General features: G+C 37.6%; 3 protein-coding genes across 6 annotated transcripts in view; 1 reads left to right on the forward strand and 2 right to left on the reverse strand.

Moving 5' to 3' along the window:
- Positions 1-4,393, reverse strand: part of LOC121034339 (uncharacterized) — a 19,854-nt gene extending 15,461 nt beyond the window's left edge. The window contains exons 1-2 of the mRNA XM_040481172.1: positions 4,356-4,393; positions 4,010-4,307 (exon numbers count right to left, since the gene is read on the reverse strand). Coding sequence (XP_040337106.1) covers positions 4,010-4,307; positions 4,356-4,393 — 336 coding nt within the window. The remainder of the gene's footprint in view (positions 1-4,009; positions 4,308-4,355) is intronic.
- Positions 4,321-16,426, forward strand: LOC121034782 (protein NipSnap homolog 3A-like). Its single transcript, XM_040481875.1, has 6 exons — positions 4,321-4,451; positions 7,344-7,554; positions 9,080-9,235; positions 10,915-11,064; positions 15,938-16,024; positions 16,117-16,426. The coding sequence occupies exons 1-6, from the start codon at positions 4,392-4,394 to the stop codon at positions 16,191-16,193; spliced, it is 741 nt and encodes a 246-aa protein (XP_040337809.1). The 5' UTR covers positions 4,321-4,391; the 3' UTR covers positions 16,194-16,426.
- Positions 16,427-20,090: 3,664 nt separating this feature from the next.
- LOC121034775 (phospholipid-transporting ATPase ABCA1) overlaps positions 20,091-27,998 on the reverse strand; it is a 133,763-nt gene continuing 125,855 nt past the window's right edge. For 2 of the 4 annotated variants that reach the window (XM_040481868.1, XM_040481866.1), the window contains 6 exons: positions 27,855-27,996; positions 27,301-27,435; positions 26,245-26,348; positions 25,492-25,584; positions 24,596-24,839; positions 20,091-23,542 (listed from right to left, as the gene is read on the reverse strand). In XM_040481868.1, coding sequence (XP_040337802.1) covers positions 23,402-23,542; positions 24,596-24,839; positions 25,492-25,584; positions 26,245-26,348; positions 27,301-27,435; positions 27,855-27,996 — 859 coding nt within the window. In that variant the 3' untranslated portion in view covers positions 20,091-23,401. The remainder of the gene's footprint in view (positions 23,543-24,595; positions 24,840-25,491; positions 25,585-26,244; positions 26,349-27,300; positions 27,436-27,854; positions 27,997-27,998) is intronic. The other 2 variants (XM_040481865.1, XM_040481867.1) reach the window with 1 other exon arrangement.

Consider the following 27,998-nt stretch of genomic DNA (forward strand, 5'->3'; position numbering starts at 1 on the left):
TGGGCTCTGGACCCCACAAACTGCCCTCCATCACCCCAAAATTTCATCATGAGGAATCCAAATAGACATAAATTGCAAAGATAGTCAGGCAAAATGAGGTATGTATATCATCCTGAACTAAGGAGAAGTGCAGAGGAAAGAATGTAATTCACAGGGTAATTAGAAGAACCGCAGATATTTGGTAATTAGATACTTGTTCTGCCATACAAATGGGTCACTCAGATAAAATTTATCTCAGTAATAACCCTTATTCTGGCAAAGAGCCCCAGTTTAGATTTTTCACTGTACTTAAGAGAGGGGTCAAAGTTTCTCTTGAGCCTGCAGGGTCTTGATTGGCTTCAGCTCAAAATAATCTTCACGATAACGTGGCCCATCTTAGAGTGACCTGCCCTCAGACACTACAGTTCCATAGGCCTACAAGATTTCCAAAAGGTTCTATGGCATAAAGAGGGTTAAGAATCCCTGGCCTAGAGAAAATTTTCATATGGGAACAGGAACTATCTAGTTAGAACTATCTAGGTATATAAAAAAATTCAAAACATCTTTGTTCATTATATCAAATGGACAAATATATGTCCATACAATGGAGAGCATATAGTACAGAAATGTATTAATTACTGTGACTGCATCAAAATACATGATTTTCAAAAATCTTATGTCAACTGACAGAATAACAAAAACAGCCTAATTCCATTATAAAGTTGTAAAACAGGCAAACCAATGCAATATATTGTTTAGAGTTATACACAAATGTAGCTGAAAATCACAGAAAGTGAATGCAATATTTAACACAAAATTCTGGGTTTTGGCTGCTTGAGGCAAGGAGGTTGGGGAAGGTGTTACAGGGAGGAGAATGTGACCAGAAAGGAACCCGTATTGGGCTTCTAAATTGCTGACCATATTTGATTTCTTAAGCTTGGTGGCAGGTAACAGGCATTCAATTTATTATTCTCTAAAGTGTATTGACACTTTACATCTACTTTTGTATGTATGATATGTGTTTCATATTACCTCCTTAGACAGGCAACCTTACTCCACCCGGTCTAAAATAACTATTCAGCTGCTCTCTATCACATTAGCCTATCTTAAAATTCCAGATTTATCAAGCTTTGGACTACTTGTCAGAAGTTTAGGATATACAACAATAATTTTCAACATACTTTATGTATCTTCTAGGCAGTTCAGAGATTTGTTTCTAAACAAAATGTCACAGAAAAACATTTCATCTTAAATGCTGCTTAGACACTATTTTCTACCACACATATTTTAAAAATAAATGTTAAAATGAACAGGTTTTACAATCTGGCTTTAAATCTTGGATGTGCCACTTAGCAGCAGTGAACCTCAGAAAATTATTTCTCTCTTAGAACTTTACCTTCTTCACTTGGAGATATAGTTTAACTCACTGGGTTTTGAGGATGATTAAAACCTGTGAGTGAATAGGAAATTGTCTTAGGCACCTTGCAGCACTTACCAATGTTTTCCCTAAGTTATAACCATGAATCACTCTTTACTATCTGTTAAGTATTTTCATTTTGGAAGTTCACTCTACTTTTCTGCTGGCTAGATGCAGCTGATGATAGAGTTTCTATGTATGGCAAAACCACTGTGTAGAAGTCTGGCTCCTTGATTCACCGTATACAGATGAGCTGCCTGCCAACCAGGAAAACCCACTTTAGATTCTTAAGGAACAAGAAGTAAAATATTGTTGTGTCTGAGGCATTACACATTTGGTATCTATTTGTTACAGCAGCTCAGCCTGTCCTATTTAATATATTCTTGAAAACGTAAACCACATTCAGAAGTACCAGATACAGTTGACAAGGTTAGAACCAGTCATAAACAAATTAAGTGAATGACTACCTATCAAATACTAAGATATCCAGCCTCCCTCCCTTCTCAGTCACAGAAAACTGGCAGTAAGGCTTATAACTCACAGATGGGAATCTGCAAGTTTCCTCACAGGGGTAACTGACTAGATTTAAGAGAAATGATTTACAGATGGTAACAAATGGGGGTTTTTCCCCTCAATGAAATAATAGAAAACCCTACAGTGAAGCCCGCTATTTGACAAACTCCACTCATGCTCAAAGAGCTTTCAAAAAAAATGTTTTTGGGGCACCTGGGTGGCTCAGTGGGTTAAGCGTCTGACTCTCAATTTCGGTTCAGGTCATGATCCCACGGTTGGTGAGATCAAGCATGGAGCTTGCTTGGGATTCTGTCTCCTTGTCTCTCTGCCCCTCCCCTGCTTGCACTTTCTTTCTCTCTCTCTCTCTCTCTCTCTCCCTCCCTCTCTCTCTCTCTAAATAAACATTAAAAAAAGTAGTCTCACTGCAAAATATGAGCTGATAGCCAAGAATTACAAATACAAAAATAGGAAAAACACTGCCAAGACAGAAAACAAATCAAATGAAAGAAAACAAAAGAAAACTTGAAATAATTCAGGAAGACCCATTACAATAACTAAAAAAACACAGGGTGGGTGATGGGTATTGAGGAGGGCACCTTTTGGGATGAGCACTGGGTGTTGTATGGAAACCAATTTGACAATAAACTTCATATATTGAAAAAAAAGAATTTAATAAATATGGGCTGTATGAGTGAATGAATTGTTAATCCATGGGGAACAGAGTCTAAGGAAATATATTTAAATGTAAAGATCCAGTCCAGGCACAGATGATGCTTTGTTTTGTCTTACTTGGTTAAAAACTAATGCCCATCATACAGAAACACTTATCCCCTCTGGAATTGTATTTTAAAAAGCCTCTCTCCTCTGAACAGATAATTCAAGTCCTTGAAGAAGGCACAACCAATACAACCACAGGTGATATCCCTGTAATAATTCTCTATTCTTTTTTTTTTAATGTTTATTCATTATTAAAGAGATAGAGACTGAGCATGAACAGGGGAGGGGCAGAGAGAGGGGGAGACACAGAATCCGAAGCAGGCTCCAGGCTCGGAGCTGGTGGCACAGAGCCTGATGCGGGGCTCAAACTCACAAACTGTGAGATCATGACCTGAGCCGAAGTCGGACGCCCAACCGACTGAGCCACACAGGCGCCCCAATAATTCTCAATTCTTGGTAGTATAAGCAGTATTATTTCAATGTGTGCAACAAGGTAACTATTGGGTAATTGTGTTTGATTATGCATTGTGTAATTATGTGTATTAGTGCAATGCAATTAGCAAAAAATGTAAACAATCTGTAAATTAATAATGTGAAAACTTTTAATGCAACCATTGTCAGATGGGGAAGGGAAGGTTATTTTGAAGGAATGGTATATAAGAAACCTAAATCCTCTTTTTCCAAGCAACAGACACTACTGAAAATATCAAGACACACTAGAAAAAGCCTGTAATTTAGAAAAAGAGAATAAAGCATTAGAAGAAACAACTGGAAAATGCTGAGAATAGTTATTCTGGGGACCAATAATCAGGGATAAGGAGGAAAAGACCCAAGGTCTGGTTCGCTTTTTAAGACTTATAAAACTATTTGACTTGAAACTATGTGTGTTTAACTTTGACTTAAAAAAAATTTTTTTATGTTTATTTTTGAGATTGAGAGAGAAAGAGCTTGAGCGGGTGAGGGGCAAAGACAGAAGGAGACGCACAATCCCAAGCAGGCTCCAGGCTATGAGCTGTCAGCACAGAGCCCAACGTGGGAATCGAAGTCACCAACTGCAAGATCATGACCTGAGCCAGAGTCCAATGTTTAGCCAACTGAGCCACCCAGACACCCCCCACTGGCTTTTGAATACCTAGTTCGGGACCCCCATTCCAATGAGTTCCTGAAAAATGCAATTTCAAATCATTAAGAGCCTTACAAGGTCATGCTGCGGTGGCAATTAGAGAACCACATGCATTTAATGAGAAGTGAAGCCTCCCTGCTCTTGACGTTTAAGTCACCGCGACTAAAAATGAACAAGGACAAAAACCTCCACGATTTTCAACGCACAGCATTATAATATGCACGCATCATACTTCCTTCTCAAAGGACAAACACACTCACATTCTGCGCACGAACTTTAAGAACTGTGCGCAACCGCGCATGGAGATTAGCTGATGGGCTCAGAAAGGTGGCACAGGAACGCTCTCCGCGTTCAGCTAATCCTAAGGCCCCTCTGACGTTTGGGTGAGAACTTCTGAGGAAACAAACGTTGGGCCGGAGGGGGCAGGGGCCCGAACGTGACGCCCACGGACGACGCCAGCCAACCGGGCGGTGCCGCCGCGCCTCCCGGCACCAGAGGCGGAGCTGCAGCCGCGGAGTCCCGCCCCAGCCTGCGTCCGCCAGTAGCTCGGTCGCTGCTCTTTTCCAGGCGGGTTATCCCTACTAGGAGGAACCGAAGACAGAATACTGGCTGGCTGGCCCTCCCAGCGCTCGCAGGCGCGCCATGTTCGTCCTCCGAAGCGGCCTGACTAGAGCTCTGGCTGCGCGGACGCTCGCGCCTCAGGTACCGGCCGCGGAGACGTGCCCACGCCGTGCCTTGGGGGAGGGGAGGGACGTCAGCGAGGAGCTCGAGGTCCGGCGCAAGCGCTTCCCGGCTGCGCTCCCAGACTTATGAGCGTCGCGCATGCGCCCAGTCGGTTCCCGGGCCCAAATTATTCTATTGCACGTCTGAGAACTGGAAGTGGGATCACAGGACTCCCAGGACTCACGGGAGCGTGGAGGCGCAGTTCAGGGAGGGTCCGCTGGTCAGTATCGCCTCCAGGCCATTTCGCGAGCAGCCGCGAATGGGATTTTTCTGGCCTACGTGCCAGGCGTCCCTGAGACACCCTTGAAGCTCCCGCTGCTTCGTTCTTGCCGCCCAGCCCCCTGCGGTCGCCACGTTGAGGCCGGTGCCCAGTGCTTGCTGATCAAGCCTTTTCTATTTATCGTTTGACAAGCCACCGCCCTCCTCACCCCCCCGACGAAAGGTAGAGGAGAAATAGGTCAACTAGTAGTTGGCGACTGAAGTGACCTCCCTTGTTTAAACGAAGTATACACAGCGAGCTTTTTGCAGAGAACCTGGAAGAGAAGGCCCAGGGTGCGGGTCGTGGAGCATCCAGCCCAGCCTCCCACTGTTTCCTGTGGGTCGTGTCCGAGGCTGGCAGGGTTAGGAACCTCAGAGCAGATACGGTAACAGCCTCATTTACCCTTGAATGAGAAACGTGCACAACAGATGTTTGTGATTCATCCTTAACTGTTGGGAACCCGCCTATTTGTCAGTCTACAGTGTTTTTTTCCTTTGGATATTTAGGCTTGTATTTCTTTCTCGAAAGGTACATAGGAAGGGAATTAACCTACTCTAGAGACTGACTTTCTGGTGAAGACTGAAGAAGAACCAGTAATGGCCCATTCACCCATGATTAGCAATAGTCTTTATCCTTCTGATCCACACTTTTCTGGGGCAGGGCCAAAAGTTATTCCTTACAACTTTATTCTGGACTGTGACTTTATTATTCTGGACTGTGACTTTATTAGATGTGAGCCAAGTGTTCTCTTTTAATTGAATATAAGTGCTGCTGAAAATGAGCCCTAACCTGAAGATAAGGGAGCCTGGAACACTTATGAATCCTACCCCATTAATAATTGTAGTTTCTGCCCTTTGACAAAAATCACCTCCCCACAAGCACACACACTTACCTCATTGCTGTTACCTTTCCCTGGGCTTTTCCTCTAATTGTTTCTTATTTGAAAAATAATAAAACTATGTGCCTTTGACCACATATTTGTTTCCAAATACAAATTCTCTGAAAAATAACATAAAAGCAATTGTTATAAATACCCAACGTTCCGTTTTCTAATATATTTTATTTATACTATTTTTTAAACTATAACACTAGTCAGTTGTTTATTTTCATAACATTCTTTAATTAAAATTTGATTAAAATGACACAAGCATGTCCAGCAAAAGTAGAAGTATCTGCAATTGTTTTTGGTGGGAATACTTGCTTTCCAAGTAAGCTTAGATACTTGGGCAATAGGAACAGAAATCATAAGGGACATGAATGGAATGAATTCAAGTATATAATTAGGACTTTATACACAAAATATATTTAAAAATTGTGTGTTTTAACCTAAATTATGTCAGATAAAGAAGCCTACTAGTTTCATTTGGCATATCAGGGAGTCAAAAAAGCCCAAAATTAGTCCATAACTCTGTACCAAAACTTACTTTATTTACTTATTTATAAAGTAGGCTCCATGCCCAAAGTGGGACTTGAACTCATGACCCTAAGATTGAAAGTCACATGCTCTACTGACTGAGCCAGCCAGGCACTCGTGTACCACTACTTTTAATAGTTCTTATTAATAAGTTTTATAAAATTGGCACATAATAGCCAAACCTATAGTAAGAAAGATTTGTAAATGCAAATGCCATCATAATGTGTGTGCATGTGTATGCATACACATAAATACATATACGGAAGATAATCTCTGCATGTCCTAGCTAAGGTCATTTAGACTTGGAGGACTAATTTAGAAGAAAATTTTATATAGATAGCATATGACTAATGCAAAAAGAACTTAGTGGTTCTTAAAAGATATTTTCGTCAATCTGGTATAATTGGATGGATTAAATGCCTTTCTTCACATTGCATCTATAATTAAACCTAATAATGATTCAGACAATTCTAACTCATTGATTTTTCCTTTATAGCATTCATACAGTCTACCACCATAGTATAATGCGGTTATAGTATGGTATAATGTATATATAATCCATGGATAGATTATAGCTTCCTTTAGCATCAGAGTCCATTCCTGTCCTTACCAGGGATCTACTTCATTAGATGTGATAAATACTTTGACCTGAATAGCATTTTTTATTTTTAAGAAAAACCTAAAAAAGGGTTTTTTGCTAAGACATTTCCATTTCACCTTCCATAACACCTGCATATTTTATAAAGTTATTTAATTGCATAACTGTATAATTATAGTAGTATATAGTAGTATAACATATAGTATTGACTGAAAACAGAATATTGGCTAAATAGGGTAAGACATTTGCAAGTTTATTAGAATCCTAATTGTAGTTCTTGAGTAAAGGACTTTTATTAAGACTTCAGTGCCTTCTTACGATAAAATTCATGAAAAAGTGGCTAACAGTAGATCCTTGCTAAGAAACAGTAGCTATATATTCAGCATACTTAAGAGTAGTTGTCTGTAAAAAAAAAAAAAAAGAGTAGTTGTCTGTATTGACATCTCCCTAAACAAATGTCTAAGGACAGATGACAACAGTGGTACAAATATGGATTATGAGTCTAATGAGTATCCCTTGTTTCTAGATTCAGATTTGGTTGTAACAGTATTATAAACCCTGCCTTCCCAAAATATTTAAATTTGCCTTATCTTTCTTCAGGTGCACTCATCTTTTGCTACGGGCCCAAGACAATATGATGGAACATTCTATGAATTTTGTACTTATTATTTTAAGCCCTCAAAGATGAATGAGTTTCTGGAAAACCTTAAGAAAAACATACATCTTCGGGCAGCTCACTCTGAATTGGTTGGATCCTGGAGTGTAGAATTTGGAGGCAAAATGAATAAAGTGTTTCATATTTGGAAGTATGGTATGGTTTTTCCAACTTAAGGGTTCAGTATAGATTTTTGTTCTGTTAAGTGTTACATGATGCTTAGCTCTTGGATCTAGATTAGTGTAAATACCCACAGGTTAAATTAAACTTTTGAAATGGGGAACAACAGTAAAAAATGAATTCAGTAATTCCTCCTCCCAGGGGTACACCTTTAACAACCCTTTGCCCAAATCCTTATGTTACCATAAATGGGAAAGTGTGGCATGTCATATTTCAAATCATAAAATTGTGAACTAGACTTTAGTTCTCAGAAAAATTATAAATGGCTTATGGTAAGGATGAGTTATGAAAAAAATATAGCAGGGATTGTAAGAACCAAGTAGGTTAATATCATAAAGGATGGGAGAGTAATTCCTTCTTATTGTTGAAATTTAATAGTCAAAGAAGAACAGGTTACAGGAATCCCCGGAATGTGTGTTACTCCAGTGTCTAATCTTTGTGAAGTCCACATCAGGACTTGATGAAACCCAAAGAATTTCAATACTTCACTTAATGTTTAATCATCAGTGTCCAAAGTTAATAGTCATGAAGTACTTTAATATGAAAAATGTTCATTCTGTATTTAACATGGCCATAGTTTAGGTGTTCTCCATATAGTAATAGAACAAATCCCATTAAAGCACAATTTGTGTTTTAATATGCCACCAGTGGACTCATGTCCATTTAAAAAATCACCAGTCAGGTCCTGATATAACTCACTTAAGCTCTTAAGATGCCCTGCATAAACCATAGAAAAACTTCTTACCATTAGTCTTACTGAGGCCCTAAAAGTAAATATAATACTAGGCCTAAATGTTAGTAAATATTTGAGTAACAAACGTAAGAGAAATAAATACTGGGTAAAAAGAATGGTGATCATAAGAAAGAGAATCAGCACGATTTTTTTGGAAGCTATTCAAAGAAGATGCTAAAAAAGCACATATTCCTTTTATTTATGTTAAATTTAATACAGAGTGTACCTTGACCTGAGCACACACCACCACCACCACCACCATCACCACTACCACCAAAGAATAATAGTCTTTCTCTAAACTGGCACTATAGTTTAAATGTCTCAAACAATAAGAATAATTAATATCTATTGAGTGCTATCCAGGTGTCAAACACTGCTCAAAGCACCTTTCATATAGTAATTCATTTAACCTGCACAGAAACCCTGGAGGGAGATACTATATCATTATTCCCATTTCACAGAGTAAGAAACAGGCACAGAAAGATTCAATAACTTAACCTAAGTCACACAACTACCTACTAGAGAATAGTTTATAAACCCCACCATATGACGTTATCATTAGTTGTTTAAATTCCTACTCCCCTTTTAGAGCATGAGAAACTTAAGGACAGATGTCATATCTATTTATGTTGGTATCTCCAGTGATTTAACAGTGTCCTTACGTGGCCTCAGTGAACATTTGCTGAATTGAATGAAATCCAAAAAAAAAAAAAAGTATAGGTGATTTTAAATAAATTTTTACTTTTATTACTCCTTTTCTTCCCATAGATAATTTTGCTCACCGAACTGAAGTTCGGAAAGCCCTGGCCAAAAATAAAGATTGGCAACAATTTCTCATTCCAAATCTGGCTCTCATAGATGAACAAGAGTTTGAGATTACTTACCTGGTGCCATGGTGCAAATTAGAAAAGCCTGCAAAAGAAGGTAAGTCCTTCCCTCTTAGTTACTTTGAATTTTGATGGAGAAAATACTACAGATTTCAAGCTATAAAAACTACACTTCCATAGGGAAAAATAATCCCCTGTGTTTTATATAGGAATATATTATAGAGATAAAAATGAATTCTAACTCGTTGCTTATTAAAACAATGAACATTGAATAATGAAGTTGGTTTTTCCCCCCAATTTGGAAATGCCCTTAAAGTTGAGGTATGAGTATAAAAAGTTGAATAGGGAGTAAAGTTTGAAAAGTTGGGGGCTGGAAGCAGAGAAAACATGTTCCGGCAAGTGAAAGATAAGGTATGAAATTTTGTCATAGTTGTTTCTTTTTTTTTTTTTTTATATACACACAAATTACGGTTAATCTTAAAATATTAAGGATATTTTTGCTTATAAGACTTTTAGGGGACTTAAACTGTTAAGCTTTATTACTGTAGTTTAACATTTTTGTTTTCCTTTTCTCATTTTGAAAATAATTACTAAAGATTTCTCTTCTTGCTGATTTCACTTTCTTGCTCACTTAAGGAAATATTTAACATAGTTTTAAACAAAGGTCAGCTTTTTAAAAAGCATTAACTAATTGAATTTTATTTTATTTCCTCCATTATTCCCAACTTTGTAGTATATTTTAGATTATCCGAGATTTGAAAAGTCTTGTTTGGATCCTAATCCACCTAGACCTCCTCACAGGCTTTCAGCACTATCTAAATGAACTTAAGTAGCTTCTTGGACAGTGTCAAATCTTGGTTCTCTTCCTCTGCTGTTCATAACTCTTTAGTAACTTTGTACTTTTTTTCCTTTTTCTTCTCAAAGCTACTTGTCCCTAGTTCCTTTTTCTTTACCTGCACCTCACCTCTGACCATAAGGCAGAATGCTTTTCAGATGTTTATCTGGCTATTTAGGAACAATAAAATCATCTTGTTCAGTTTTGGATTTTTTTCCTAACACTCAAAAACTCAGACAAGACTGATCTATCGTTTGTTCCTATTAGAAATGGAATCATATAGGGGGAAGTTATATAAACAAAAAAATATTACCTCTTAAAATTAGAAAGAAGAGGAAATACAGGAGATCAGAGAAGTCTTTTCTAATTCATTTCTTACCTAAAAGTGCAGATTCAGGCAGCTCAGAAACCTGATCCTAATGTAAATTTTCAATATTTTATTGACAAAATTTATAACAGTATTTCAGATAATAGCTTAATATATCTTCCCAATGTTGTCTTTTTTTTTTTAATGTTTATTTATTTTTGAGAGAGGGTGAGAGAGAGACAGAACTCAAGTGGTGGAGGGTCAGAAAGAGAGGGAGACACAAAATCCAAAGCAGGCTCCAAGCTCTGAGCTGTCAGCACAGAGCCTGACACGGGGCTTGAACTCACGACTGTGAGATCATGACCTGAACTGAAGTCCTGTGCTTAACCGACTGAGCCATCCAGGCGTACCCTCATTTTTGTCTTTCTGTATAAGCTTAACAACTGATTCTTAAACTTGGACAAGGACCTGCTAAACATAAAAGCAAGGAAAAATAATGCCACAATTCATGTGTACAGTTGTGTGATCCTCCAAATCTGTGTACGCAGATTAGCCTTCCAGTTGAACCAGACTAACCTGATTAGAAATTTCCTGAATATCTTTTGTAAAATAATTGTTTTTCTCCCTATTCTAGGAGTCTATGAGCTGGTTATTTTTCAGATGAAACCAGGTGGGCCAGCTCTGTGGGGTGACGCATTTAGAAGGGCACTTAACGCCCATGTGGATCTAGGCTACTCAAAACTAGTCGGAGTTTTCCACACAGAATATGGAGCACTCAACAGAGGTACAGTTGTCTATTTCTTCTGTGAAATTGCAAAGTATATTGGTGATCTACTAAATTTCTTGGGTCAGTTTGTCTCTTTTCTTCATTATAGCATATATTTAAATTTTTATTGCCAGAGTTTTAGGATTTCTGTAATTTTAAACGTTGAAAAAAACCTGTTTTTTATCCTGTTTAGAATGTTAACACTTCATGAAGTGTTTCTCAAATGTTGAATTACTATTTTCCATGACACATCAGAATGCTGAAAAACTGCAAAGAGCCTCAGGAATATATCTGTTCTTTCATCTTTTTTTTCCTCTGAGTTTACTTTTGTTGGCTTTTTAAAATAACATTTCTTGGGGTAGGAAGACTGTCCTTGAATGAAAAAGTAATACATATTTTCACACATACTAAATACATGGACATACCCTAAAGCGGGGAAAGCATTTCCCACTACTTAGAGATAATGCTGTTAGTATTTTGGTCTATATAGGTCATTCGTGTGTGTGTGTGTGTGTGTGTGTGTGTGTGTGTGTGTATATATATATATATATACACGCACATACATATATATATATACATACACATATATATACATACACAAGTAAGTATCTACACACATTCATATATATATGTGAATGACATAGGAGTAAGATCAAAATGTTATTTGATATATATATACATGCTACAAATAATGCATATGCATTGGGGTGCCTGGATGGCTCAGTTGGTTAAGTGTACAACTCTTGATATTGGCTCAGGTCATGATCTCATGGTCGTGGAATCGAGCCCTGTGTCAGGCTCTGCACTAAGTGGAGCCTGCTTGGGATTCTGTCTTCCCCTCTTTCTCTCTCTCTCTCTGCCCCTCCCTGACTCACTCATGCACACATGTACTCCTCTCTCAAAATAAACAAACTTAAAATAAATGACCTCTTAAACACTTCAGTGCAGATATACATAGCATACAGATAAATATACATACCTGTATTAATTATTCATTCATTCATTCATTTTTAAAGTTTACTTAAGTAATCTCTACACCTAGTTTGGGGCTCGAACTCACAACACCAAGATCAGTAATTGCATGTTCTTCCCACTGAGCCAGGCAGGCATCCCCTAAACTGATTTTGAAACATCTGTTTGGAGCATTTAACTTTTAAAGGTGAAAGTTATTACAGTCAGAATTTCAGAGAGTGTTTTGTGGCAAACTCTTAAAAATGTATGTAAAGTTCATCTGGAAGGATAAAAAACTAAGAATAGCTAGTAAAATATTGGAAAGACTCATTATATCCATTTGCCTCCTCATCTTCCTCGCTTGAATGTCCAATGGACATCTCAAACCTAACACATTCAAAGCTGACCTTCTGATCTTTACCCAGAAATTTAACTTCTAGTAATATATCCTATGAAAATAATCAGAATACACAGAAAAAGATATTTTGGTTGGAAAATATATGAAGAGAAAATTATGAAAATTACTAGATGTCTAGCTCACACCATATATTAAACTAGACTTAAAATGGATTATAGATTTCAGTGTAGACAGAAAGAAGTCATAGAATTACTAAAGTAAAATATAAATGTATTTAATGATATGGATGAGAATTGTATTTCTAAGCCAAAAACCAAAGAAACAGTAAAAGAAAAAAATTAATTGATGATTTTTTAATCAAAAAAATGTATATTTTTTCAAGAATAGAATTTAGTGATTCATCACTTACATATAACACCCAGTGCTCATCCCAACCAGTGTCTTCCTTAATACCCCTCACCCCTTAACCCTTCCCCCCCACCCAACAACTTTGTTTGTTCTCTGTATTTAGGAGTCTCTTTTGGTTTGTCTCCTTCTGTTTTTATATTATTTTTGCTTCCCTTACCTTATGTTCATCTGTTTTTATCTTAAATTCCACATGAGTGAAATCATCTAATATTTGTCTTTCCCTGACTTATTTTGCTTAGCATAATACATTCTAGTTCCATCCACGTTGTTGCAAGTGGCAAGATTTCATTCTTTTTGATCACCAAGTAATGTTCCATTGAAAATATAAATTATATATACACACACACACACACACACACACACACACCATATATTCTTATCCATTCATCAGTCAATGGACATTTGGGCTCTTTCCATACTTCGGCTACTGTCAATAGTAATGCTATAAACATTGGGGTACATGTGCTCCTTTGAATCATCATTTCTGCATCCTTTAGATAAATACCTATTAGTGCAATTGCTGGGTTGTAGGGTAGTTCTATTTTTAATTTTTTGAGGAACCTCCTAATACTGTATTCCAGAGTGGCTGCACAAGTTTGCATTCCCAACAGTGTAGAGTGGTTCCCCATTCTCCATATCATTGCCAACATCCGTTGTTGCTAGAGTTGTTAATTTTAGCCATTCTGACATGTATGAGGTGGTATCCCATTGTGGTTTTGATTTATATTTCCTTGATGATGAGTGACATTGGGCATTTTTTCATGTGTCTTTTAGCCATCTGGATGTCTTCTTTGCAAAAGTGTCTACTCATGTCTTTTGCCCATTTCTTCACTGGATTATTTGGTTTTTTTGGGTGGATGATTTTATTTTTAAAAGGCTCAGGGGCACCTGGGTGTCTCAGTTGGTTGAGTGTCTGACTCTTGATCTCAACTCAGGTCTTGATCTCAGGGCCGTAAGTTTAAGTCCCACATTGGGCTCCACACTGGGAATGAAGCCTACTTAAAAAAATAAAAAGGGGCACCTGGGTAGCTCAGTTGGTTGAGCTTCTGACTCTCGGTTTTGGCTCAAGTCATGATCCCAGGGTCTTGGCATCAAGCCCTGCATTGGGCTCAGTGCTGAGTATGAAACTTGCTTAAAATTTTCTCTCTCTCTGCCCCTCTCCCCTGCTCATTCTATCTCTCTAAAAGAATTAAAAATAAAAACAAAAAGGCTCAATTTTTCTGCATGCCCCAAAGCACCATAAGTGAAATTCAAAAGCAAAAAGAAAAATGAAGACTTATGCAAAGGTAGACCTACAAATGACTACTAAAGAAGATACAGATTAAGACAATAATCCGATGCCATTTTTACCTAATAAAGACATACTTATATATAGTATTTGATAAATTGGGAAAAGTAAGTACTCATATACTGTGTAGGGTTCATACTGTCTTAATCATTTCCCGAAAGTTGGCAATAAAGATAAGAGGTTTAATTTTTAAATTATTTTTGCCAATATTCTAGGAAACATGCATAGATGTGTAGTGTGTTAGGTTATATAGGAAGGAAGTTTGAAAGGATGTAAATGATATTAATGATGATGTTAATGTTTATTAAGTCTATTTTTTTTATAGTGGGCATATATAACTTTTATAAGAAAAAACTACTGAAAACATGTGTGCCCAGTTTTTAATCTTAAATTCATTCTCAGAACAGCAGAGAAAGAGTAATATGCGGAGTACTCAGGACATAATTTCTGAAGGACAGTTACAGTATGTACACTATACATGTAGAATTATATCTAAAATACTCTGGTTCTCTAAGTTTAAATTTTAGATGTTTATATTGAGGAAATAATCAGATCCAGACTGCCTGGGTTTGAATCCCAGCTTCACCACTTACTGTCTTTGTGACTTAGCATGAGTTACTTAACCTTATGGTGCCTTACATTGCTCATCAATAAAATAATAATCATAACCTAAGAGTATTGTGAAAATTAAATGAATTAATACATGCAGTACTCTTACAATGAGGGCTGGCATATAGTAAGCACCCAATAAATGTTAGTAGTAGTTGTCTTCGACATTGTTATTATAGACCTACATGTAGCTGCTGCTCTCAGTCTATGTCCGCATTACTTACAATAAGGAAACACTGGAAACAGTGTGGTATGACCCTATGTGTATATGGAAAGAGATACACTAAAATAGAAAAGTGGTTATTTTAGGGTGGTAGGATTAGAAATGATTCCTGCTTCCTTTTTATCTCCATTTTCTAAAATCTGTACAGCTAATGTGTATTACATTTAGTCATAAAAAAATTTCAGTATTCTGTAGAATCCTGAAATATTTTGAATAATGTAAATAGCAATAAGGTATTGGGATAAAAAAAGTTGTCACAAGGAGGCATTCACAGAGCCATTAAAAATTAAGGTTACTACCATGGAAAATACACACTGTTGATTTTTAAAAATATTCCTAAGCATAGTATACATTTTACTAATTTCATTTTACTAACTTTTTAAAGAAATACACTAAATATTAATAGAGGTTTTCTCTAAGTAGTTAAAATTATGCTACTTTTATTTATTCATTTTTTAAATTTTAGTTTAGGGAAACAGAGAGAAAGAGAGCACAAGGGAGTGGGGGAGAGGGATAGAGGGTGAGAGAGAGAGAGGGAGGAAGAATCTTAAGCAGGCTCCACCCTCAGCACCGAGCCCAACGTGGGGCTCTATCTCATGACTGTAAGATCATGACCTAAGCTGAAATCAAGAGTCAGACACTCAAGCAACTGAGCTACCCAAGCACTCCCAAATTATGCTTTTAATTTTTTTAAAACATCCACATTTTTAGTAATGAACATTTTTGTTATAATCTTGCTTTTTTTTTTTTTAATAAAAATAGAACATAGTAGGACATCATAAAACTTGGGTCCAGCCTTGATTGTGTCTTTTAGTGCTGTTACTTACTTTTTCTCTCCAGCTATCTGCTTTTCAACTATAAAACTTTAAAAGTTTGATTGATTTATCAATTTCTCTCCCAAATCCCTGACCCCTCCGAAATCTTACTAACATACTTAATTTTACCTTTTTGATATTCACCATGAATAAGACTTACTGTTTCTGATTAATTTTTTGTATTTCTTATTTGTAGTAACGCCATGGTCTTTAGAATCTATTTTTGGTTATTTCTGCAGTTCATGTTCTTTGGTGGAATGAGAGTGCAGACAGTCGTGCAGCTGGGAGACATCAGTCTCATGAGGATCCCAGAGTTGTGGCAGCTGGTAAGCTATTTCACTAGGCATGAATTATTCGTACAACAAATCTCATTTAGTCAATAACTTTATATGCCTTCTTATGAAATGCTTTTTTGCAGTTCGGGAGAGTGTCAATTACCTCGTGTCTCAACAGAATATGCTTCTGCTTCCTACGTCATTTTCACCTTTGAAATAGTTTTCCACTGAAAGACAGTTTTGCATTAACTGCTATAAGGTGTGTCTGCTAATGGTGCTTAAATTCTCCCAAGAGATTCTTTTATTTGGAAGATGGTAAGTGAATTTGCTAGGTCTCTGCACTTTTAAAGCTACCTCTACCTCCATCTTTTCCTTTCCACTTCAGGAAATAGTTCTGTTCATTTTCCCTTTGGCATTTCTGTGTCTGTTACACATTAGAAATACTTGCCACTACTTGAGGATTTTGATTTTTCATTTGTTTCGGAATATCCCATGTAATCTATTTTGACAACCAGACTCTGCTTTTATAGCACTTTCTTAAATTCAAGTGATGGAGGGTGGGAGGGAGGGGGAGGGTAGGTGATGGGTATTGAGGAGGGCACCTGTTGGGATGAGCACTGGGTATTGTATGGAAACCAATTTGACAATAAATTTCATATTAAAAATAAAATAAAATAAAAGTTACTTTGAAAAAAAATAAAAGTCACCCACATAATCCCATCTAAAAAAAAATCAAGTGATGATTTTACATTTCTGTGGCTGATATTTTTAAATTATTTGTATATAATATCTTTTCATCATGTCTGTTTTTTTGAACTTTAAAATCTTTTTTGCCCAGTAGTGTTTATTTTGTGATCACATGGGATTCCTAAGAATCTAAGGTCAAACATGTTTCGTTACTTTGACCGAGTAATGTCACTATGTCATTTTTATTAATTACAGTTTTCACATTAATTATGAGTCATTCTAACTTGGAATATAATGTAATTAGGTCTCAGTGTTAGAAAACTTCAGAAGACTTATTTTATGTGCCGAAATGTGTTCATTTATAGTTGATTTTTGTTCATTTTGGATAACTAACTAAGATAGTTGGGACAGTTCTGTTTTAAAGAGATCTTTATGGTTATGGGAATGGTTGCCTGAATAAAAGCCTACATATCCATTCTGCAGGGTTTTATTTGTGTTTTGTATTTGTATTATCTTCTCTAGAGCTTTTATAATGTCGCTATAGGGTAGTGACAGAGTAATAATTTAACAACTTTATTGTAAATGTTAATTTACATCAAGAAAATAGCATGGTAATAGACCCAGAAAGAAAGTTTTCAGTACCACCACAGATAGGCTAGAGTTTTCCTTAAAGCACCTTTAATTTCCATTTTAGTTGAGTGCATCTGCATTCTAAAACTAGGTTTGGTACTTCCAAACTCTCTTGATAGTCTAATATTTACAGCTATGTTGTTTCTAAAACATACTGTGAATATAAAATAGTAAATCATGAATTAGCTGTCTTAAGGGAAATTTACAAAACAAGTGTTATAAGCCTCTTGATAGAAGAAATGTCTAAAGGATTAAAACCAAAAAATTGAAAGGAAAGGTGACATGGTGTTTAGGTGCAGCCTATACTATTAACAGGAATGCAAATAAAAGCTTTGTGATATGGCTGTTGTCATGTTTTCTGCTTCCCGTTAAAGCAGAGCTCTCCATAGTTATATATATTCACCCTCTTCACTTCTTGTTCTTCCCTCAACTTGACCCATGTCAATCTACTGAAATGACTCTTAAGAAGGTCACCAAAGACCTTGTCTTACCAAAATCTATCTTTTTCTCTGCCTTTACCTTGCTCCTCTTCTCTGCAGTGTTGGACGCAACTGACCATCTTCGCCTTCCTGAAACACTGGATTCTGAGCTTCGATATATGGCATCATACTCAGGTTTTCCTCCTCACTGGCCAGTCCCTATTCCTTTGCTGGCTTCTCTCTAAATATGGGAAGGATCTCAGAGCACAGCAATATTTTCTGTCTTCATTTTCTTTATAGGTCAGTCCCAAGGCTTAAATACCATACATGTGCTGTGCTGATGTTTCACACATTTTTACCTTCTTTCCCATCATTGTTCCTGAGCACCAGACTGAAATAGCAGCCATATTTTAACACAACCACCTGCTTAGTTTGGGTCACAAACCTTAATAGCTCTCTCTCCCTCAACCCCCACATGGATCTTGTCAACAGTGCCTTTGGCTCTGTCAGTAAAAGAGATCCTGAACATTCCTATTCCTCCCATTATCGCTTTGCCTCCCTACTGTCCTTTCTCCCCATACAACCAGCTTTCTTTCTGAACAGCGATTAGATCAAACCATTTACCTTGTTTAAAACTCTCCAGTGGCTTCTCATTGCACTAACAATAAAATCCAGATACCTTGCCATGGCCTGCTAGGCCTTATAGGTTCTGGTTTCTGCCCCTTCTACCAGTCCGGAGACATTGGAATTCTCTCCCTCCTTCCCCAGCTTGCCAAGTTTTTTTCCACCTGGGGCCTTTGTCACCAGGTGTTCCTTCTTCCAGGAAGGTTCTCTCTGCCCACCTTCAAATGTTGGCTCCTGCTTATTTTATGAGATATGAGCTTAAATGTCACTCTTCAGATGGCTGCCTCTCCATCGTTATCTCATTGCCATGGCTTATTTTCTTCTTAGCACTTACTATGGTCTGAATTTATTGTATTTGTCTACATATCCATCGTGAATGCGAATATAATTTCTCCACTGAAATTTTAGTTCATTAGAGCAGGAACTCTGTCTTCAACACTGCATCCCCAGAACCTAGAAAGGTATATGGTGCACAACAGAGTTTAATAAATATTTGTTAAATTACGATTCCAGACTAATTTTATGAGGGCAATCTTAACTGATACACCACCTCACCAGAAAGAACTCTCTGCCATTTTGATAGTGGTCTAAACAAGTTATTTATCCACTGAGCCACAATTCCCCCATATATCAAATGGTATTGCTTACCCCATAGGGCAGACAGGTAATTGAGGATTACATTGTCTGACAACACAGTAAAACACTGGAAAAAGGGAGCTAATTTTCTTATACTTTTTCATATATAATATATGCATTAACATTTTAAAGGTTCCGAGGTTTTTTTGAACCTTCAAGTGTTTATTTAGGCTTTTCTCTATATAGAAGATTTCCCTCAAGACCCACGGGTAACTTACATTATCTAAGTTACTTGCCTTTTAGTTTTTCAGTAGTTTTCTTCTCTCCCTCAGTAGTCATTTTCCACAAACTGTTTTCTAGAATTTCATTTAAGTTTTGGTAATGTGAACATTAAGAGGGAAAGACAGAGCTGTGACGCAGAGGCTGAGTGGTCTAGAAGGCTCCGTCACAAACCAAGACCCTCCTCTGCACACAGCCAGATGTGCACCTTAGCAAAGGACCGCTCACTACCCGTTGTCCCGGCCATTCTGAGGAGGTCCCACATAGGGCCATGACTCCACCGTGCAGCCTACCAGTGGGTGTTTGACAGACGTTCTTCACATTAGTAAGATAAGCAGACAACTTTTCTGAGATTTTGCTAGTGAGGTATTAAAACTATATCCATGTGTGTCATCAGAGCCTACATAACCTTGGCTTGCGATTGCACAGCACTTCTTACAGAAGGAAGGCACCTCTGATGTTCCTCTACTGTTTCCACTTTTCTGCACTCCCCCAGGCCACATGCCCAGGACAATTGCCACGCTCTGTCCTTGTATTTTCAGTTGAATCCGTAAAGGACAACTGAAGGCAGCCATTGTAGCTTCTATACCAAATAAAGCAGTGAGACTTTTATTAAACAGGTTTAGCTACACAGTGTTTTCAGAGATCTCTATAGCTTCGAAATCATTAAGCTTTTATCTAAAAACCTCTTAAACTTAATATTTACTATCTTAACCAAATTATGAAAGTGCAAACACCCTTTATTTCCAAGTAGTCCCCTCAGCCCTCTTTCCAACAGGACATTTAGCCTGTTCTACTACAGGCTACTACATAGCTTTTCTACTACAGGCGGACATTTCTTACTCTCCTGATGGCTTTATAAGCATTAACAGTAGGTGGTGCTACAGATGCATGGAAATAAATTTGCATAGACCAGCAGAACTGCCACAGCTTTATTTCGTGACTCATTACAACATAGAAATATGTTTTTTTAATACTTCATATAAAGTTATTGACATACAAAATTTTTTTCTTTTTTTTCCTTTTAATGAAAATGATTTAACTTAGAAATCTGTTGTGAAACTTTTGTCTAGTTTTGCAATTCTCAGATATTCCAGTGCAAAAATAGATCCCATTAGAGACAGCATAAAGTGCTCGGAATGAAGGGGCCAATGATAAAGAAAAAGCACACAAAAACATAGCTTCATCCTAGGGTATAAGAAGAGAGAAAACTTAATCCTTATGGAAATATAAACATTCTATAAAAGGGATGCAACAATTTTGAAGAGAATTAGAGCCATCTTACTATAGTACTATATCATGACTAGTAAATTGTTATAAGGGTACAAATTAATATCTTCATATCAAAGTGGTTCATTATTACATAGGACACATGGCTCTTTGGAAGAAAATTTACCTGATATATACAACCACGAGAAGAAAACAGACAAATCCCTTTCATCAATGATTACAGTGAATGAAGGATGTGCAACATATAATAGTCACAATGAACACGCTTTCAGTACAGATTGAAATACAGTAGTTTGAGGTTTGGCTGTTTTTTAACAATGAACTATGCTGAATGTTTAATGTATACAGGGCTTTGTTACTGTTTTCTTTTGTATTTTTCACATTCACAGTTGTTAATAAAGTTTCCAAGTTGTCCAAAAGAAGCAAAAGCAGCAATCTTTGAACACTTTTGAGAATTTTTGAACCTCACATACTTACATTTCCACGGGGAATATATAGAATTTTTACTTGAGAATTGGTAAAAAATTTCTACTACGATTAGGTTTACAAAGGAAAATGTAAAATACTATCTGGATAGTCTAAAATGTAACCACAAAGTCAGTGTGTAACTGTAGATTGTTCCTAGCTTCAGAAGAGATCTTTTTAAAATCTATATTGAAAATTTTTTTTTTGTTTTTTCACAACAGTTCACAGTGTCTTTTGATCTTTTTTCAATGTGACCTTGAAGTCAGAGTAATTAAAGCCAAGATCTAGCTATTCACTGATTTAATAGAGAATTAGAACATGATAATAGTGAACTGGGAAAACTAACAAAAGTTTGATTTTTAAAAATATTAAACAGTGAGAAAATAAATTATGAATCTTATTAGAGATAGCACAAAATATAATCACCTCATCATGCCAATGGTTACTGGAACTAGGCCTTCATTACCTGTTTATCATTTTAGAAAATAATGACATTAATTTCTAAGTCATTCTCTTTTTCCAAACAAGTTATGTGATAACTTTCTATAAATTTAAAAAAATATAGATTTGAAATAGATCTGAAATCTTAACACCTTTAGAGTTAATATTTAAATTTTAGAAAAAGAAGAAATCAGTAATAACATTGAAAGACGGCTTGAACTTCACCCAACAGTACTTCCCTCATATTTTTGTTGTCTTAAGACAGATCACATTAGGCATTAGTGAAATAATATTTTTTAAAATGTTTACTGACTAAAAAAAAGACTGGGTCGGAAACGTCTGAAATATATTTCATGTGTGGGCATTTGCTGTTTTTATTTTTTTCATAACAGATTCAGGATTGAGGAGATGAAAATTTTGAGATTGTCAGAATGGGGTGTCTAAGATCTTCAAAGCCAATTATTTGAGGGTACTAAACGCCTTAAGCACAAGTTGCGTTACTCAAGTTTTGAAGCTAGTGATCTTCTTTGTGAAAGTACTCATTATTTAGTCTTGAGACCCTTATGACAGTTAAACTTTTTTGGCTTTTGCACTGTTGCTATTTAAAAAAAAAAAAAAAAAGCTGCCCAGTATTCCTTCACTGGGCTCCCACAACAACAAAACAACCTATTATTTGTAAACCTGTTAGCTGAATAACATGGCACAGGGATTATCTACTGAGACTTAATTTCTCCCCACCCAATCCATACATACATACATACTCAATTCAGCTATAATATACACTCAAAAAATACTTAATAAACTGAGATTAAGAATATTTTAAATGATGACCTTAAACTCAAATATAGTATTGTCATGAGATCTTGACCATCACTTTATTTTCTAGTCACTAGGCACTAGTCAGAGGATACACCTGCAGGCTTCCATAAGAAATAGCTAGTGAAGCAGTGAGGCCATATTCCTCTATGCCACGGGTTCTACAAAGAGGCCATTCCAAGGATTCACAAGTCACTGACAGAATTAAAAATTCCAAATAACGTTAAAAGTACAAAGATTTTTGTCAAAATACAATTCCATCTTTTCATATTCTAGATTAATTTAAAAAGCCAGAAATAATACTACACTTCTGTCAAACAGGAAGATCTTGAGATGCAATGTACCGTGTTAACAGACAACCAGGACAAATGGACACAGGCCTCCCTAGGTTTGAACACGCCATCTCTTTACTCCCATGACCTGGCCTCAGCAGCTTGCAGCCTCAACAATTTGGCTGCTCTTGGCTTCTTTCCAGGATCTTAGTTTCTTTAAAAAGTCCCAGAAAAATGACCCCCGGAGACCCATGGCTCCAAGCAAGGGACAACATAAGAATGGAACTAAGTCTCACCTGTCTTGAGCCACCCACAACTTGCATGTTACCGCCACCACAGCAGCTCATCAAAGAGGGAATCAATGCAGGCCTTTCCCACACATGGCACCATTTTGTCACCTGATTACAATGCTGATAGACTCTGAAGCAGAGCAGCTCTCGCAAAAGGGTGCATGACACACCATGGTCCTTCAGGCTTTCTGCGCAACTTGGCACTAGTAACTCTGGCACACTCATTGCCAGCAATGGATGTGTCACCGGGAAACCAGTCTCCTGGCATGGCACGGCTTAATGAATGAAGATGTACATGCCTTTTGATTTTGATAAATAATCACTGGCCATGATTACTTGATGAATTATTGTTGCAACCCCAGTGAGAATACAAAGGAACAAAAAAAAAGTGTGATTTCAAACCCATATGTCCGCTGGGTTCCATACTAGAGTTTCACATAGGTAATAAGGTAATAAACTAAATTCAAGTCTTTTTCACTTGAGAGCCATACGAGACATAGGCTACAAAGGCACTGCCCCTGTAATGGAATTTTGTTTTCATTGCATTGAATTGCATTGCATTGAAGATAGTATCAGTACAGTATCCAGTTTACTTCTTCCCACAAAAACATCCAGCTCTTTCTTTTGGAACACTTCACATGGTGCAAAGGGAGAGCTAGTTCCTCCTTTCTTTCAGTCACTCTGCATGAACAGTATTCTTCATACATAACTTTCTTTCACTTTCTCATCCTGGAGAAAAGATGTGAGAACTGCAACATCCACTACTGTCTGGTTTTTGTGTAATGACAAGTCCTTTAAGTGGTCATCATCACTTTGGTCCTTGGCGAAGTTTACAAATACCTGTCAAAAGAAAGATGGACCTTTATAAATACCTCTCTACTTGTTCTTTTTTTTTTTTCAAGTTGTATTTTCACCATGTGGAAAGTAGGGTAGGAGAATACAAGATTGCATAAATAGATTAACAAGAAAACTATGTGAGGGAGAGGGGAAACTTGAAAAAAAGGATCAAACACTTAAAAATTAAACTTTTCTATTGCCCCTCAAATTACCAACTGTTCAATCATCTATTTTGACTCTTATAAGCCAGATTAAAAAGGAAAGAGAGAGAAAAACTAACATTTACTAAATAGGTACTAAGTGCCAGAATCTGGTACCTGAGGTTACCTAACCTAAATATGTATTCATTCAATATTTATTCACCCGTTTATTCATTTATTCATTATTTACGAGAGAGAAGAGAAGGAGCAGAGGTAGAGAGAGAGAATCTTTTTTTTTTTTTAAGTTTTTTTTTTTAACGTTTATTTTTTTTTTTTTATTTTTGGGACAGAGAGACAGATCATGAACGGGGGAGGGGCAGAGAGAGAGGGAGACACAGAATCGGAAACAGGCTCCAGGCTCTGAGCCATCAGCCCAGAGCCCGACGCGGGGCTCGAACTCACGGACCGCGAGATGGTGACCCGGCTGAAGTCGGATGCTTAACCGACTGCGCCACCCAGGCGCCCCTAGAGAGAGAGAATCTTAAGCAGGCTCCAGGCCCAGTGCAGAGCCCAACATGGGGCTCGATCTCACAACCAAGAGATCATGACTGACCAAGGAGCCCCTGATGTTATCTAATTTAAATGGGATAAGGCACCTGGCAAAAGGCCTGGCCTATGGTAGGGACTCAAAAAATGGTAGTTATTGTGATTATTCTTACTATGCTCACAATAACCCTCTAAAGTAGAATCATCTCCCTTTTCACATTCAGAGCAGTTAGTAAATAGCATAGCTAGTAGATCAGAAATTCAAGCTCAGATGGTCAAAGCTGCTCTAGGACCCATAATGGGAGTAGGGGACAGGGATTGGGAACCCTTACCCTCAAAAGTCAGTCTATTTTTGACATTCAAAGCTTACTTGGTCAAGTGTTGTCTGAGAAACAGAGTAGTCTTCTATATGGAGTCGCTTTTTGCTCTGGGAAAGGATGCTGAATATCCTAGCCAGGGAAGATAATGAGGATGGAAGCTGGTACTGGAGCATGTTCCGGTGCTTCTCTTTGAGAACACTTCCTGGAAAGGCAAGTCCAAAGAACTCCTGGACAGGCTTCAGATCCGGGTTGGACCCTGCTATTCGTACAACTATTGTATAACCATCTCCAAACCTGAAAGCAGAAAACAAAAACAAAAAAACAACCAAATGGAAGATCCTCAGGAAACCTCTCATAAGAACATTTAACCCTGCCCACCTGGTGCCATGAGAAAGGAAGATCCACAACAGACCCAGAAATAAGTACCTGAGAGAAGGAACTAGTTACCATTTATTGACTACCTATTCTGGTGCCATGCTGAGTGCCTTAGACACATGATTTCATTGAATCCTCACCTGGACATATGAAATCTGGCAGATGCTACAGAGAAACTGAAGCCCAGGGGGTTAGTCACTTTCCCCTGGTACAGAGCTCCTAAGTGCTAGGGCCCAGGATGTGGACTCATTTGTGTTGGACTCCAAAGCCTATGCTCTAACCATCCCAACATGTGTAAAATTTCCCATTTCATGTGCTTTGCAAGGCAAGGTAGATATTCCTAGGATACAGGCTCTCAGGAAGGTGAAGGAATTTGTGCAAGAGCACACACCAGTGAAAGGTAAAGACAGAATTTGAATGCAGCGCTGTTGGACCTCAAAGCCCTCATTTTTTCCACTAAACCATTTTGTTCCATTTATTTCCCTTTATTTTAGAGCCACCACGTATATGCTCACAAAAAGAATGCAAGCTTTCTCAGTAGGTATCATCCCAAGGAAATGGTCTTTGTTACCTATTTTTCAGATGCTGGACACTGCCAAGACACCGGAACCTCCCATTCACCATAATTGCCATCCTAGTGCACAGCGCTTCACATTCTTCCATACTGTGGGAACACAGAGATTTTTGTTTTAGAAAGATGCTCCTCTAACCATCAGGACATCATAGGACCTCAGGAATTTGAAAGAAATAGATTCCCAGAGTCCTAGGGCATAATTGCATCCTGTTCCAAATACATGAAGATGTAGCAATAACACAGTTTACTGCCGCACTGTTTACCCTTGTAAAAAAAAAAAAAAAAAATGCAAACAGTCCAAATGTCTACAAAAAGAGGAATAGTTAAATAAATTTTTTTTAGGGCATATCTTATTGGAATACTGTCAACTCATAGCTATGAGAAAGGATGACACATCTAAATGTACTGACTTGAAATAATGTTTACAAAATATTAAGTGAAAAAGAACAGTATCTATCTGGTATCTAAGAACCCCAAGCTTGCATTTTTGCTTGTAAAAATACACACACACACACACACACACACACACACACACACACACACACACGTGTGTAGAAATTTGCAAAAGAAAACTGCAAAGATATGTAGCCTAATGATAGTTATCTCCTAGTGAGGCAATTTCAGGTAATTTTCACTGTTTTTCTCTTTGCCTTTCTGTATTTTCTAATTTTTATACAATGATCAAATCCACTATTTAGAAAATTTTTAAATTACACAACACAGATGCCAAGCCAAGTCTTCACTACTGACCTATGAGATGTAAGCACTACTGATCTCCCTTCCTTGACAATACTTAAGGCACAATTCCATAGGAATCTCCGGGCTTTGGGATCCATGCCTGTGGTAGGTTCATCCTGTGATCAGAATAAAATAAGTCCTATTATTTGTGGAAAACACATCAAAGGTAGATTTAAGTGCAGAAGCATCTTTGAAATTAGATGAATGGGAAGTTAAAATATAGGCTATTTCTTGATGGACCAAAGAACCAGACCTTATATACCAGAATAAACTGCATACTTTTTGTAACCAGTTCATTCTTATAAATGTGTCATTGAATTTTTTAATAAAATTAAATTTCTCCAAATGAGTAGAAATGGCAAGGAAAAACCTATTTAGTTTCAATCATCTTTTCATGACTGACAAGTATACACTAAACTTCTTTTTTGTCTGAAATTTCTATTCAAGTCTGTATTAGGTTTGGGTAAAATTACTTTACTTCTTTTTTTATTCTAACTCACTCCAGCTTAGCCTGTTATATTTGCTAGTCTTAGAGAAACAGACTACAGATCCAAATAGTCTGGATAACATTAAAGCCTTAACCCAAGGCTTCTTCCTGTAATAACTTCAACGCAGAAGAAAAAGGGCCATGGGCCACTGTCCAGTCTAATCTTCTGTTTTCATCTATCTGTATGTAAGGACTATGACCCAGATGCCACCTTGGGGATCTTGAAACCATAATTTCCATCTATAGGGGATGAACACATAGATGATAAGAATGTTCCGGAGAAAGGTCAGATCACATATCCAAGACTCAGTCACACCTGTCGGGGTTCTCCACAGCAGAGAAATAAGGTCTCTGGAGCATCTCTCTTTTGGAGCATGTGAGGGCATAGCAAAACCACCCCAGTGTGTATCAAAAAAACTTCCCTCTGGTTTTCTAAGGCTTCTCTGCTGTTCCTGGTTGGAAGAAGAATGGCTTGCCATTAGCCACGCCAGTCAGGCAATATCCCTGGATATACAGGACTTTAGAAAAAGTGATGTTCTTCATTCAGGCCAAAATAGTTTTCCATTCACAGCCCTACTCACCAGAAACACTACAGGAGGCCCGCCAATCAAAGCCATGGCTGTTGAGAGCTTCCGTTTGTTGCCTCCACTATAGTTACCAGCATATTTTTCTCCATACTTCACGAGGCCCAGTTTTCGAATTGCCCATTCACCAACCTAGAGTAATGAAAAGCACTTTGACTTTTGTCTGCTTTGTTAATTTTATCATGCTTTCTTATACTTATAAATGTCATGTTTCTTTACTGAGTAAAGACTAGGAAAATTCTTTTCACTGAGTAGATTCTGTAATCATGACCTAGCAAGTGCCAAGGAGCCCAAAAGCAGGGGGAAGGGATCTGTGTGGGTGGGAACAGCACTTCCTCTCTGCCCTCCAGCAAGCGTCTGCCACTCACTCTTGCCCCACCATCACCATGGATTCCCACCCTGCAAGTAGGGGTCAAGAGCCAGCATTTCACATTGCTGCATCCATGAGTAAGAAGAGCCTAAAGCCAATGGTCATTTGTGAAAGTCAAAGCCGTAAGGTCTACTGTCAGCATGCCAAAGAGGACAGGCTGGCTTTCTGGCGTTCACGGTACCTTCCCAACTTCTTTCTCTGGGACTCCTCTCAAGAGGGCAAAGAACTCCACGTGCTCTCTTCCAGTCAGTAACTCCGTGATGGCATCAAACTGAGGGCAATAGCCCATGTTCTGATGCACTTCGTGGATGTTTGATAAGATACT

Source organism: Herpailurus yagouaroundi, unplaced genomic scaffold, assembly GCF_014898765.1.
Source record: "Herpailurus yagouaroundi ecotype Mexico unplaced genomic scaffold, PumYag 160, whole genome shotgun sequence".
NCBI lineage: Eukaryota > Metazoa > Chordata > Mammalia > Carnivora > Felidae > Herpailurus > Herpailurus yagouaroundi.

Excerpts from the sequence above, each read along its gene's own strand:
- LOC121034782 (XM_040481875.1), top strand. The coding sequence starts at position 4,392 with ATGTTCGTCCTCCGAAGCGGCCTGACTAGAGCTCTGGCTGCGCGGACG. Across the intron at positions 7,555-9,079 it reads GTTTCATATTTGGAAGTATG|ATAATTTTGCTCACCGAACT; the intron begins GTATGGTTTTTC and ends TTCTTCCCATAG. Across the intron at positions 16,025-16,116 it reads TCCCAGAGTTGTGGCAGCTG|TTCGGGAGAGTGTCAATTAC; the intron begins GTAAGCTATTTC and ends GCTTTTTTGCAG.